The sequence below is a fragment of the Microcaecilia unicolor genome, chromosome 3 (assembly GCF_901765095.1).
Source record: "Microcaecilia unicolor chromosome 3, aMicUni1.1, whole genome shotgun sequence".
NCBI classification, from domain to species: domain Eukaryota; kingdom Metazoa; phylum Chordata; class Amphibia; order Gymnophiona; family Siphonopidae; genus Microcaecilia; species Microcaecilia unicolor.
Genome location: NC_044033.1, coordinates 506,482,189 through 506,497,441, shown reverse-complemented (window position 1 = coordinate 506,497,441; position 15,253 = coordinate 506,482,189). Strand labels below are relative to the sequence as shown.

The following is a 15,253-nucleotide window of genomic DNA, read 5'->3' as shown; positions in this document are numbered from 1 at the left end:
GCGTGTGGAGCACGCGCTCCTCCCTTTTCCCTCGCTTTCTAGCGGGGACGCCTCGTTGCGGCCTAGTGGCCGCTCGGTCGGTTTCAATTTTCGTGGTGTGATTTTAGCCACCATTGCCGACTTTGACTTCGCCGACGCGATTTTTCCGTCGATGTCCTCGAAGGTCCCGAGTGGATTTAAAAAGTGTGGTCGCTGCGGCCGGCCGATCTCGCAGACCGACACCCACGCTTGGTGCCTCCAGTGCCTCGGGCCGGAGCACAATCTCAAGTCGTGTGCTTTGTGTCTCGGTCTCCGGAAACGGACTCAGGTTGCGAGGCAAGTTCTGCGGGACCGTCTTTTTGGAACTTGCGCCGGCCCCTCGACGTCGACCTCGACGGCATCGGTATCGAAGGCCGGTTCTTCGGTACCGGTATCGATGCCCGAGACATCGGCACCGATGGCAGCGACCCCAGGAGAACAGGTCCCGTCGGCCCGCCGGTCCGCCGGCGAGAGTGGGGTAGAGAGACCGCGTGGGCAGTCGGCCCCGGTCACTCCCTCAACTCGTGAGCCACGGGACCGAACCCTGTCGGACCCGGTACCTCGAGACCGAGGGGGATCGACCTCCTCCTCCTCCATGCCCTCCGGCACCGGTGACGTGCACCGGAAGAAGGACAAGAAGCGCCGTCACCGGGAGCCCTCGGTGCCTGACGAGGAGTCGACGCCGAAGCGTCATCACAGAGAGGAGAGATCTCCGTCGGTGGTGGAGGTACCGACGCGTCGGGGTTCCGGCACCTCGGTGCCGTCTCCTGGCCCCCAGCAGCTTCTGGCACCGACACCCTTACCGGCCCCACCGCCTTTCTCGGCAGCGGGCCTGGACGAGTGCCTCAGAGCCATCCTTCCGGGGCTCCTGGAAGGGCTGATGCGCCAGGCTGTGCCGGCGCCGGGGGTGCTTGCGCCCTCGGCGCCGATGACTGTGGCGCCGGCGAGCTCTAGCCCGGCGCCGGGGCAGTCGACACCGCCGCCGCTTGCGGTGCCGGTCTCGACAGCCACGCAGGTGGAGTCCCCGTCGACGTCGATGGAGGGAGCTCCGTCCCCGCCGGCGCGGGAGTCCACCGCTCGACGACACCGAGGCCTCGGTGCCTCGACGTCGAGCCGGGCCCGGTACCGGACTCAGCTACATGAGCTAATGTCCGATACCGAGGATGAGGACTCGTGGGGGGAAGAGGAGGACCCGAGATATTTCTCCTCAGAGGAGTCTACGGGCCTTCCCTCGGACCCCACGCCGTCACCGGAGAGGAAGCTCTCACCTCCTGAGAGTCTCTCCTTTGCCTCCTTTGTGCGGGATATGTCTATAAGCATTCCCTTTCCCGTGGTCTCTGTGGAAGAGCCGAGGGCCGAGATGCTCGAGGTCCTCGACTATCCATCACCACCTAGAGAGTCCTCCACGGTACCGCTGCACAATGTCCTGAAGGAGACGCTGCTCCGGAACTGGGTGCGACCATTAACTAATCCCACCATTCCCAAGAAAGCAGAGTCCCAGTACAGGATCCACTCTGACCCAGAGCTCATGCGGCCCCAGTTGCCCCATGACTCAGCGGTCGTGGATTCTGCTCTCAAGAGGGCACGGAGTTCGAGGGATACCGCCTCGGCGCCCCCGGGGCGGGAGTCTCGCACTCTGGACTCATTTGGGAGGAAGGCCTACCAGTCCTCCATGCTCGTGACCCGCATCCAATCTTACCTGCTCTATATGAGCATCCACATGCGGACCAATGTGCAACAGCTGGCGGACCTGGTCGATAAGCTCCCGCCGGAGCAGTCCAGGCCTTATCAGGAGGTGGTCAGGCAGCTGAAGGCGTGCAGAAAGTTCCTGTCCAGGGGGATTTTTGACACCTGTGACGTGGCATCTCGTGCTGCGGCCCAAGGTATAGTGATGCGCAGGCTCTCATGGCTGCGTGCCTCTGACCTGGACAACCGCACCCAGCAGAGACTGGCTGACGTCCCTTGCCGGGGGGATAACATTTTCGGTGAGAAGGTCGAGCAGATGGTGGACCAACTGCATCAGCGGGAAACCGCTCTCGACAAGCTCTCCCACCGGGCGCCTTCAGCACCCGCCCCCACGGGTGGGCGTTTTTCCCGGGCACGGCAGGCTGCACCCTATTCTTTTGCAAAGCGTAGGTACAACCAGCCGGCCCGAAGGCCTCGTCAGGCACAGGGACAGCCCCAGCGCGCTCGTTCTCGTCAACAGCGTGCGCCTAAGCAGCCCCCTGCGCCTCCACAGCAAAAGCCGGGGACGGGCTTTTGACTGGATCCACGGGAACATAGCCGCCCTACAAGTGTCCGTACCGGACGATCTGCCGGTCGGAGGGAGGTTAAAATTTTTTCACCAAAGGTGGCCTCTCATAACCTCCGACCAGTGGGTTCTCCAAATAGTGCGGTGCGGATACGCCCTGAATTTGGCCTCCCTGCCTCCAAATTGTCCTCCAGGAGCTCAGTCTTTCAGCTCCCATCACAAGCAGGTACTTGCAGAGGAACTCTCCGCCCTTCTCAGCGCCAATGCGGTCGAGCCCGTACCACCCGGGCAGGAAGGGCAGGGATTCTATTCCAGGTACTTCCTTGTGGAAAAGAAAACAGGGGGGATGCGTCCCATCCTAGACCTGAGAGGCCTGAACAAATTCCTGGTCAAAGAAAAGTTCAGGATGCTTTCCTTGGGCACCCTTCTGCCAATGATTCAGAAAAACGATTGGCTATGTTCCCTGGATTTAAAGGACGCATACACTCACATCCCGATACTGCCAGCTCACAGACAGTATCTCAGATTCCGCCTGGGCGCACGGCACTTTCAGTATTGTGTGCTGCCCTTTGGGCTCGCCTCTGCCCCACGAGTGTTTACAAAGTGCCTCGTGGTGGTAGCGGCCTACCTACGCAAGCTGGGAGTGCACGTGTTCCCATATCTCGACGATTGGCTGGTCAAGAACACCTCGGAGGCAGGAGCCCTCCGGTCCATGCAGTGCACTATTCAACTTCTGGAGCTGCTGGGGTTTGTGATAAATTACCCAAAGTCCCATCTCCAGCCAGCTCAATCTCTGGAATTCATAGGAGCGCTGCTGAATTCCCAGACAGCTCAGGCCTACCTTCCCGAAGCGAGGGCCACCAATCTCTTGGCCCTGGCTTCGCAGACCAGAGCGTCTCAGCAGATCACAGCTCGGCAGATGTTGAGACTTCTGGGTCATATGGCCTCCACAGTTCATGTGACTCCCATGGCTCGTCTTCACATGAGATCTGCTCAATGGACCCTAGCTTCCCAGTGGTTCCAAGCCACCGGGAATCTAGAAGATGTCATCCGCCTCTCCACCAGTTGTCGCACTTCACTGCTCTGGTGGACCATCCGGACCAATTTGACCCTGGGACGTCCATTCCAAATTCCGCAGCCCACGAAAGTGCTGACGACGGATGCATCTCGCCTGGGGTGGGGAGCCCATGTCGATGGGCTCCACACTCAGGGTCTGTGGTCCCTCCAGGAAAAGGATCTGCAGATCAACCTCCTGGAGCTCCGAGCGATCTGGAACGCACTGAAGGCTTTCAGAGATCGGCTGTCCTGTCAAATTATCCAAATTCGGACAGACAATCAGGTTGCAATGTATTACGTCAACAAGCAGGGGGGCACCGGATCTCGCCCCCTGTGCCAGGAGGCCGTCGGGATGTGGCGTTGGGCGTGTCGGTTCGGCATGCTCCTCCAAGCCACATACCTGGCAGGCGTAAACAACAGTCTGGCCGACAGACTGAGCAGAGTCATGCAACCGCACGAGTGGTCGCTCCATGCCAGAGTGGTACGCAAGATCTTCCGAGCGTGGGGCACCCCCTCGGTGGACCTTTTCGCCTCTCAGACCAACCACAAGCTGCCTCTGTTCTGTTCCAGACTTCAGGCACACGGCAGGCTAGCGTCAGATGCCTTTCTCCTTCATTGGGGGACCGGCCTCCTGTATGCTTATCCTCCCATACCTTTGGTGGGGAAGACCTTACTGAAGCTCAAGCAAGACCGCGGCACCATGATTCTGATAGCGCCCTTTTGGCCCCGTCAGATCTGGTTCCCTCTTCTTCTGGAGTTGTCCTCCGAAGAACCGTGGAGATTGGAGTGTTTTCCGACTCTCATTTCGCAGAACGACGGAGCGTTGCTGCACCCCAACCTTCAGTCTCTGGCTCTCACGGCCTGGATGTTGAGGGCGTAGACTTCACTGCGTTGGGTCTGTCTGAGGGTGTCTCCCGGGTCTTGCTTGCCTCTAGGAAGGATTCCACTAAAAAGAGTTACTTTTTCAAGTGGAGGAGGTTTGTCGTGTGGTGTGAGAGCATGGCCCTAGAACCTCGTTCTTGCCCTGCACAGAACCTGCTTGAATACCTTCTGCACTTATCAGAGTCTGGCCTCAAGACCAACTCAGTAAGGAATCACCTTAGTGCGATTAGTGCTTACCATTATCGTGTGGAAGGTAAAGCCATCTCTGGAGAGCCTTTAGTCGTTCGATTCATGAGAGGCTTGCTTTTGTCAAAGCCCCCTATCAAGCCTCCTACTGTGTCATGGGATCTCAACGTCGTCCTCACCCAGCTGATGAAACCTCCTTTTGAGCCACTGAATACCTGCCATCTGAAGTACTTGACCTGGAAGGTCATTTTCTTGGTGGCAGTTACTTCAGCTCGTAGGGTCAGTGAGCTTCAAGCCCTAGTAGCTCATGCTCCATATACTAAATTTCATCACAACAGAGTAGTGCTCCGCACTCACCCAAAGTTCCTGCCGAAGGTGGTGTCGGAGTTCCATCTTAACCAGTCAATTGTCTTGCCAACATTCTTCCCCAGGCCGCATACCCGCCCTGCTGAACGTCAGTTGCACACATTGGACTGCAAGAGAGCATTGGCCTTCTACTTGGAGCGGACACAGCCCAACAGACAGTCCGCCCAATTGTTTATTTCTTTCGACCCTAACAGGCTAGGGGTCGCTGTCGGGAAACGCACCATCTCTAATTGGCTAGCAGATTGCATTTCCTTCACTTACGCCCAGGCTGGGCTGACTCTTGAGGGTCATGTCACGGCTCATAGTGTCAGAGCCATGGCAGCGTCGGTGGCCCACTTGAAGTCAGCCACTATTGAAGAGATCTGCAAGGCTGCGACGTGGTCATCTGTCCACACATTCACATCTCATTACTGCCTCCAGCAGGATACCCGACGCGATAGTCGGTTCGGGCAGTCGGTGCTGCAGAATCTGTTTGGGGTGTAATCCAACTCCACCCTCCAGGACCCGAATTTATTCTGGTCAGGCTGCACTCTCAGTTAGTTGTTCTTCGTAGGTCAATTTCTGTTGTTTCCTCGCCGTTGCGAGGTTCCATTGACCTGGGTTCTTGTTTTGAGTGAGCCTGAGAGCTAGGGATACCCCAGTCGTGAGAACAAGCAGCCTGCTTGTCCTCGGAGAAAGGGTATGATACATACCTGTAGCAGTTGTTCTCCGAGGACAGCAGGCTGATTGTTCTCACCTACCCTCCCTCCTCCCCTTTGGAGTTGTGTTTTATACTTTATTGCTTGTCATTCAACTGGCGGGAGCGGTCGCGCACGGGCGGGAAGACGGCCGCGCATGCGCGGTGGGCGTGCCCTGCGTGCCGACCGTCCCGCGAAGCTTTTTCCGGTTGGTGGGGGCTGCCGCGGACGTCAACCCAGTCGTGAGAACAATCAGCCTGCTGTCCTCGGAGAACAACTGCTACAGGTATGTATCATACCCTTTATTGTTGTTGTGCTACTTTAAAGTCATAAAAGGCAATTCTATAATGCCTAAATCAGTGTTTCCCAAACTGTGTGCCACGGCACCGCAGTGCACTGCAGCGAACTCACAGGGGTGCCGCGGGGCAGATGGGAGGTTCACAGGCAAGCACCGGGACATCACTTAATGTCAACATATTTAAACAAAGTTGTATGGAGTTCCAGGAAATCTACATGGCTGGGGCAAGCTACCAATCAGAGCTCAGCAGTGATTGGTCATGGAGCCTGTCTGGCTCCTAAAAGGGCGATCCTCATTGGGAAGCAAGGAGTGAGGCTCTTTGTTTCCAAATCAGGATCGCCCTTTTAAGAGGCCAGACAGGCTCCGGTGACCAATCACAGCTGTGATTGGTAGCTGGTCCCAGCCATGTGTGGCAGGAAAATAGCGGTCCTCTGTTAGTGAGAAAGTTTTTGTACGCAGCTGGCAGAGAGAAAGGGATAAAGGTAAGCACAATTAATCCTGACCCCATAAGAAAGGCAAGTTTAAAAAAATCCTCCTCCCTGCACCATTGCCTCATTCACGCATTGAGACTCCAGAGCTCTGCCTGTCTCTTGGGCCGTGCACGTGGAACGGGGAGCACTTCGGAGAATGCTACCCTAGAGGTTCTGGTTTTGAGCTTTCTACCTAAGAGCCTGAATTTGGCTTCCAGAACCTCTGAAACAACCTCAGTACTTTTGGATCATCCTCCTCCTTAGGAGTAGCTCTCCCTCCTCTAACTGCCTTCAATGATTGCTTCTCTGAATAGACCGAGGCCACATCAGGTAAGGAGGGAGAAGCAGAGAGACCTCCATAAGTGGACAGATTAGGCTAAACGAGATCTTTTAGGAGCTGGAGGAGCAGTGGGGCAAGAGACTGAAGCACTTTACAGTATCTGTGTTCCTGCTTCAGTAAATAGGCCTGGTGTAAGATAAACTCCAGAGAAAACAAAGATCCTGATGCAGCTGAATACTCTGTCAGGCCCTGAGGTTGTAAAATGGCAGCTATGCTCCACACATGATCAGACAGGCTATTCCTCACTGCCAGTCAGCCCTGACAAAATGGTACCTGCTTCTGCATTTTCCTGAATCATACTGTGCACCAGCCCTGCTGGAGAGCACAAAGTCCCCTACTTATTCAGATTCTGTGCCTAAAGACGTGCTGCCACCGACCATTTCCCCCATGTCCCCCATGTCCCACAGGATTCCCGACTTTTGCACATTGCAATGCCCAGATGCCGGCTGGTGAGTCCTACAGCATGAAAACCACTTAACTGCCTCTGTGGGAGTTGCCATTCACCTCAACTGGCTCAAGTGCAGCACAACGCAGTCCCAAGTGGTGAGTCAGGATCCCTTCCCTGCACCAAATAGAACTTGCAGCCCTCCAAGTGGTCCTGAATCAAACTTTAGTTGGATTTACCACTACTGGCTGCTCCCCCCAAGCTCACAATCTTCACAAGTCGTACCCCAGAAGAAAAATAATCAGGACTGATACTCTGACCCAGGCTCTCCAGTAATCCTCTTTCCTTTTTCTTTTTTAAGTTGGTTGTGCTGGAAAAGGAGATCTCCACAAGAGGGAGGGAAGAAGTAAATTCACAGGGCACCAGAGACAGGGATCTGAAGACCTCTAGTTATGACTCTGCAGACTCAAGCCACCTGCAAAGCTCATTTGGGGACCAGTTGACCAACTGGACCAAGAGGAAATCACTCAACCAGAGGCAGAAAAATGCTGGAGAGAGAAAATACTGAGGAGCTGTTTCAGCTCAGTTTTCAGTTCTCTGTTTCACAGGTTCTGGAATAGTGGGAAGCTATATAGTGGAAAATGTGGTTTCCCTGTTCTTGGGTGGTTGTTGTTTTGTTTTGCATTCTGATACAATTTTCTCTTCATGCATTCACAGCTTTTTCTGTGAAGAAAGTTGCTCCTCATTCTGTTGCCCACTAGTCATGATTCCCTTATTCCAGAATGTTTTCCTCGAAAAATATTATAACCCTCTGGTTTTATAGACGTTGCAGTGTCTTTATCCTCTTTCTCTTTACCTTACACACTTAAACCCTTAATTCTTGTTTCATAGTGTCACAGTGGTAGCTTTTGCTCTAGGCTGTACACTGTCCTTTCAAAATACGTTCTTCAGAATTGACATAATATTCCAGAAAAGGTTTCACAAGTAATTTATATAATATAAGAATATTGGACATTCCAAGCTGGGTTAGTCAGTTGCCATGTTGGATCACTTGGAAATCCTAGTAGACCCATATTGGGAGATTGTATAACCGTTTTAACTTAGCACCATGGGAAGGAGGTAATACTAGAGACACTATACTGAAGGAATAAAGCACAGCAATAAAAGCCTACCTTCCAGATGCATTTATAAGTCAGTAGACCCGGAAGGGGAAATGGTATTACCTCCTCCCCGTCATGCATTTCATCTTAGGTTCCTTTCCTTTATCATGACTACTCTCCTGGGTTTCTGTATCCTGAGGCTCTATTAATGATAATTCTAATTAGTTTTATTGAAATCTGATTGTATTTTACTTTCTCACCACACCACAGCTTACATGGTGGAAATATTTGGTCTTGCTTATGTGTTGTTTGGAATACGTTTTCTTTCTACTTTTTTTCAACACTTGCTACCAGAAATGTTCATTAAAAAAAAAAGCAAACAAACAAAACAGCTTCTTTGAAAAGTTTCACTGCTTGTTGAACAGGAATCTGTGAATTGTGGTAATACTAACATTTGGACCACAGTCTCTAATTGCATAACGTGAAGTCAGCACAAAACCTGCAGCACACTATTTCTGGGATAAGCAGTATAGAATGTTTTGTACTTTTTTGGGGATCTTGCCAGGTATGTGTGACCGGGATTGGCCACTGTTGGAAACAGGATGCTGGGCTTGATGGACCTTTGATCTGTCCCAGTATGGCAATAATTATGTACTTATGTATTTTTATTAGCAATAATTATACCTATAATAAAGTGGAAAACAGCATAATCAATACCACTTTGCCAGGAATATAACATAAGCAGAGTCTGCTATCTGATATGCCTGAAGCACTTGCATTATAGTTTTCTTTTCTCTCTTCCCCCCCCCATCCCCCAACAATGTATTATATTAAGTTGACCTTTTTAGCAATAAAGCATATTTGCACATTATAGTCAGAAAACCCAACACTTTTTTTTTTCCTAAGTGGTGCGTGTTTGCAACTTAGCATGTTCTCTCTTTTCAGGCTTTTACAACTGTTATAACGGCTGCAGAAAGAACAGACTCAGATTCAATGGCTTCTGGTCAAGTGGATGAAGTTATTCAGTATCCTTTCTGATTTTTTTTTTTTTTTTTACAAAATACTTTAATATGTTCACTTGTACAACATACTTTTGTTATAAAATTAGAAAAATTAAGCACACTTAAGCACAGTATCAAGTGACCACACATTCTTTTATGCAGCATAAACACCACCTATGATACTAGCCAGAGGCAAAATACCTTTGTCAAAACTTAAGCAGTGTACACTAACCCTGTGAAATTTCAACTGAAAAATTTGAACAAAGAGAAAAAGAAAACATTTTTAGATAGATGAATGCACATAAATAATGCTGACTCGCGTGGCCTTAACGTGTCATTGTGCATGGAACGTGCACTAAAACACTATATTGACAAATTTCAAGAAACTTTATGACCGAGGAGGTCACTTCTGCCTATAAAGTATAAATCTGCGTAACAAAGGTCAGATCTATCATTCATTTCCTGCATACCTATCTTTAGGGATGAAAACGATTTGTTGGCCAAAGTATTAGTCACTGACGAAGGCCAATATTCTACAGTGATGTAAAAAAGTTCTTGCCTCTTCTGATTTCCCCTGTTATTGTATACTTGTCATACTGAATGGTTTCTGGTCTTTAAACAAAATGTAATATTTGACAAAGGGAACTTGAATAAACACATAACACATTTTAAATTATTATGCATTTATTTAAGGAACAAAGTTAGCCAATAGCCGTATCACCCATGTGAAAATGTAACTGCCCCCTTAGTTACTCAGTCATCAGTTCAGTTTTGGAGGCCGTACCTTGCGAAGGATGTAAAAAGAATTGAAGCGGTGCAAAGAAAAGCTACGAGAATGGTAAGGGATTTGCGTTACAAGACGTATGAGGAGAGACTTGATGACCTGAACATGTATAATCTGGAAGAAAGGAGAAACAGGGGTGATATGATACAGACGTTCAAATATTTGAAAAGTATTAATCCGCAAACGAACCTTTTCCGGAGGTGCGAAGGCGGTAGAACGAGATTGAAGGGGGGCAGACTCAAGAAAAATGTCAGGAAGTATTTCTTCACGGAGTGGTGGATGCTTGGAATGCCCTCCCGCGGGAGGTGGTGGAAATGAAAACGGTAACAGAATTCAAATACACGTGGGATAGACATAAAGGAATCCTATTCAGAAGGAATGGATCCTAAGGAGCTTAGCCGAGATTGGGTGGCAGAGCGGGAGGCGGGGCTAGTGCTGGGCAGACTTATACGGTCTGTGCCAGAGCCGGTGGTGGGAGGCGGGGACAGTGCTGGGCAGACTTACACGGTCTGTGCCCGGAAAAGGACAGGTACAAATCAAGGTAAGGTATACACAAAAAGTAGCACATATGAGTTTATCTTGTTGGGCAGACTGGATGGACCGTGCAGGTCTTTTTCTGCCGTCATTTACTATGTTACCACATTTAAATGATGATTAGGTTCAGCTGATTAACACATTTTCTTTCTTTGGATACTGTGAAACTGCCTGAAAGATTAAATAACAACCTACCCTCTCTCACCAATCAATCAATCACTTACAAAAGGAAAGTCTTTTATTTATTTTTTTTCCTTTACCATTGCTGCTAGTGCTCGTTTTATTAGAGCTGTGTCAGAGCTGGAGCTGCTTGGATTCATAAAACCTACCAAGCTGAAGACAGATCACGTGGCACGGCTGACGTGGGGAGGCTGTTAAACTGGCCAACCTAGAAATCAAGATATCACTTGCTGTGAATTTTTACTGTGTACTGATGGGCCCATTCACTAGTCACTCTTTTATCTCTAATTAGGATCACTGAGACTAGACTGCATCAAAATATGTTGCCCACCTGGACCTTTGGTGCATCAGCTTAAAGTAGCCAGTTGCCTTAGCTGACTTTGCATTTGTTTACTAATGTTCCAGAGCAACCAAGTATAAATCAGGTACCACCAAAATAAGAGGTGGGTAAGGTAGGATAAATTAGCATGTATATACTGTATTGTAAAACTTAAATATTTTTTTCTAATAAATTAAGGCTTCTGTGTTGTGGTTTGTTTTTGACTGGCTTTTAAAGTTTGGTTAATTGCTATGTGGGTTTTTAGGATATCAACAAGGAATGTGTATAAAGTCTTTAGTCTGGATAGCCTGAAAACTGAAATGGAGATTGTGGAGGAAGCTGTTCCATCAAGACAATAAAAATATGCAGATGGAAAAAAAAAAGCATGAAATTCATATGCATAATAGGGGAGAAAAATAGAACAAGTCTGTGAAATGTGGCTTATTTAAAACTAATTTATAGCACATTCCAAAAAATGCATTTTTTATGATGATCTAAAAACAGAATTTTTTTGTAATAACATGGGATCACACATTCAAATAGCAGAGTAACATAACTGGTCAAAACCAGGTCTTATGTTAGAGCACAAATTGTTGTACATTAATTTTGTAACTTTTCCAGTTTGGACTCCTACCTGGCTGATGAATATTGTGTATGTTTTTTTTTCCTAATTCATATTTTTATTGGCATTGCAAATCACAGCAAAGTACCATCTGCAACAACAATATGCACCACTCCTGCCTGCTCCCCCCCCCCCCTATAAGTAAGAATGCCATCCTAACCAACTTCAATATAACAAGCCCCCCGCTCCCCCCACCTGACCACACACACACACTTCCTTTCCAATACTGATCTCCATTTTGCTTCCTCTTCTCATCTTCACCCACCTGCCAGCATCTCCATTTCCAAGACAAACCCAACTTCTGACAGTTCCACCTGTATGGAAGGCAGCTCTGTATGTTTCTACCTAGGCAGAATCACCTGTCCTACAAAATATCACTCCCTTTCTAACCCCGTATCCTCCAGTATAAAGGAGAACATGTAGACCTGAGAGCCCTCTAGCATGGCAACCCCTTGTTTGAGTTTAACACCATGCCCGTCCCCGCCCTCACCAATACTACTCTGACCCAAAGACCAGCACAGCGTGCAGTTGCAGCAGACTCAGGAGTGGAGGAGTGGCCTAGTGGTTAGGGTGGTGGACTTTGGTCCTGAGGAACTGAGTTGGATTCCCACTTCAGGCACAGGCAGCTCCTTGTGACTCTGGGCAAGTCACTTAACCCTCCATTGCCCCATGTAAGCCGCATTGAGCCTGCCATGAGTGGGAAAGCGCAGGGTACAAATGTAACAAAAATAAAATAGATACTATTGGAGATTCTACATGGAATGTTGCTACTATTGGAGATTCTACAGGGAATGTTGCTACTATTGGAGATTCTACGTGGAATGTTGCTATTCCACTAGCAACATTCCATGTAGAAGGCTGCGCAGGCTTCTGTTGCAGGACGTCAGACTCACAGAAGCAGAAGCCTGCGCGGCCACATTGGTGATCTGCAAGGGCCGACTTCTAGTGGAATAGCAACATTCCATGTAGAATCTCAAATAGTAGCAACAGTGGAGGAGTGGCCTAGTGGTTAGGGTGGTGGACTTTGGTCCTGAGGAACTGAGTTCGATTCCCACTTCAGGCACAGGCAGCTCCTTGTGACTCTGGGCAAGTCACTTAACCCTCCATTGCCCCATGTAAGCCGCATTGAGCCTGCCATGAGTGGGAAAGCGCGGGGTACAAATGTAACCAAAAAAAAAAAAAAAGTTGTAAAAAAAAACAACAATATTGTTGATCTATAATTTACTGAAGTAGAGCTTTTACGTACACCAGTTGCAACCTGATTCCAGTCCTCTCATTCCCAGTGATCCTCTATCTCCTCCCTATGCCTGTTAACCACCCACTGCAATTGAATGGCTACGGATAAGACTAACACTGTTCATCCTCTTAGCACAATGATTCTCAACTGCTGTGTTGAACACCAGGTGTGTTAGAGGGGAGAGCAGCAGCAGGAAACCTAGACCAGCCGTAGCTCCACTAACCCAGACAGCACGCTCCTTCTCCGGGTTGCCAGCAAAAAACCATGCTTTGCAGCAGGCTTTCACTTCTGGTGTGCAGAACCACCAGAAGTGAAAGCCTATTAAGTATAGTTTGTTGCCTTCGCAATCTGGTAAGGAGCATTGCCTAGGCCAGTGGTTCCCAAACCTGGTCCTGCAGGCACCCCAGCCAGTCTGGTTTTTCAAGATATCCCAAATGAATATTCATGAGAGAGATTTGCATGCACTGCCTCCACTGCATGCAAATCTCATGAATATTTATTGTGGATGTACTAAAGACCTGACTGGCTGGGGTGCCTCCAGGACCAGGTTTGGGAACCACTGGCCTGGGGCAGGTTTTCAGGATATCCACAATGAATATGCATAAACTTGATTTGCATATACTGCCTCCATTATATGCAAATCTTGACTGGCATGGGGTACTCCAGGACTGGACTTGGGAAACACTGGCCTAGGGGTTAGTGTATCCATGTCTCCTGCTGCCACTGTTCCCTCCCAGCCATTGAACCTGGAAGGTGCACTTTTGCGCAGAGGGAGAAGGGGCAGAGAATTGTTGGGCTACAGGTGTGGGAGGGGACAGGGAGATAGCTGCTGGGCATAGTGGAACCATGTAGGAGAGACCATGGGGGTTGTCAAGGAAAAGGGGATGGTGAGTACAAAGGGAAGAAGTCTAGTAATAGGGACTGAGTGAAAGAGAAAGGAACAGGTGACTAGAAGAGAAATGGGTGGTGAAAGGAGGAGATGGAAAGCTGATTGAAATGTAGATGGAGGACTGAAAAGTGAGAGGGTGAAATTGGAGTAAGGCAGACAGAAAATATATCAGCAGTGGATAAAGCGAGAGAATGGAAGAGGAGGAAAGTAGAGAATCGACAACTCCCACCAGAAAGAGAGCAGAAGAGATAAATTGGGACCAATAAGCTTGAAAAAAATAAAACGCCTAAACAAAGATAGAAAAAAATAATATATGAGCTTTGGGAAATGTGCATCACAGATGTCTTTGTATTTTATTCAATATAAGCAAAAATGCATTTCTATTTTTATTTCTTCCATGTTGTGGTACATGCCTAATTTGACTACTTGGAGTTTCCAATTCAGTGTTTGCCTTATTTCTAATTTGTGACCCCTTCTTCTGTGTTTGTTGAGGGTTTTGCATGTAGTTTTTACATAAAACTCTGTAGCAGTCCCACTTGTGTTTTACCAGTAGTAGATGTATGGGTGTTGGAGGAGCAGCAGCCTAGTGGTTAGTGTAGGTACCTGGGAACTGGGTTTGATTCCCACTGCAGCTCCTTGTGACTCTGGACAAGCTACTTAACCCTCCATTGCCCCAGATACAAAATAACCTGTATATAATATGTAAACCACTTTGTGACCACAGAAAGGCAGTATATCAAATCCCATCCCCTTTCTAGGCCCCCTACGTAATTGTAGTTGTGCCTATTTTTAGGTAGGGTTCACGTTTGAATTATAGGAATTAGTTCTAGTGTTATATGGTAGGTTTGCAACATTTGGCGTTCCAAGTTTAATATTTCAAAATCTTCTTGGTTTACCATCCAGTCCAAGTATAGGAGCAAAAGGCAGTAGGGCAGTTTATGTAGCACTACATACCACTATATAACAAAGTTATATAGAATTAATACCTGATCTTAAAATACAGACTTTGGCTAACTTCATCTTTTACTGCCAAGGCCTCTTGCTTCATAGGCCTTAGCTTGCACATAGAGGGACCCAGATAAATATGGCCAAGGCTTCAGAACAGAGCAATAAGAGCATCAACTGGAACAGTGACCTCGGGGTCAGAACAACTCTACTGCCGTTGGATGACGAGAATAACAACCATATCACATCACCTGAAAGGGGAATTCACAGACCACTGGTTGCAGACATCGAGGCTCCTTTACATCCAAAAAAAAGCACCTTGTTTACTTGAATAATGATCTCATGGTTAAAAAGCCCTTCAACATGGTGCCAGTGGGACAGTGTTGTGGGCACGTCACCAATCCAGCTGTAAACCTGAGAAAAAGGCTCCCTGCATTCCGTCTGATCTGAAGTGCTGCCCCTGCTCCGCCAACTGACCTATCTGAGGAACACCTTTCCTACCTGCCAAGACTCTTGCCACCTACTGGTCATCTGAGCAGTCTTCAGGTTATATAAGTGCTGTCATTGTTCTTGGGTTAAGCACTGGCTGAACTAGAAGCTTCTCTTAGGGTTCCGTGTGTGCACGTTTGCGTGTCTGACTATAGATAAGACCATATCATTGTTCTTGCATTTCTTTCACTGTTTATGCTGCTATGTAAATAAACCATATGCTA

At 48.6% G+C, this 15,253-nt stretch overlaps 1 protein-coding gene across 1 annotated transcript in view; it reads left to right on the top strand.

Annotated features, from left to right (window-relative positions):
• ORC3 (origin recognition complex subunit 3) overlaps positions 1–11,041 on the top strand; it is a 131,464-nt gene extending 120,423 nt beyond the window's left edge. The window contains exons 19-20 of the mRNA XM_030195642.1: positions 8,975–9,054; positions 10,621–11,041. Of these exons, the coding sequence (XP_030051502.1) occupies positions 8,975–9,054; positions 10,621–10,726 (186 nt within the window). The 3' untranslated portion in view covers positions 10,727–11,041. The remainder of the gene's footprint in view (positions 1–8,974; positions 9,055–10,620) is intronic.
• The last annotated feature ends 4,212 nt before the right edge of the window (positions 11,042–15,253 follow it).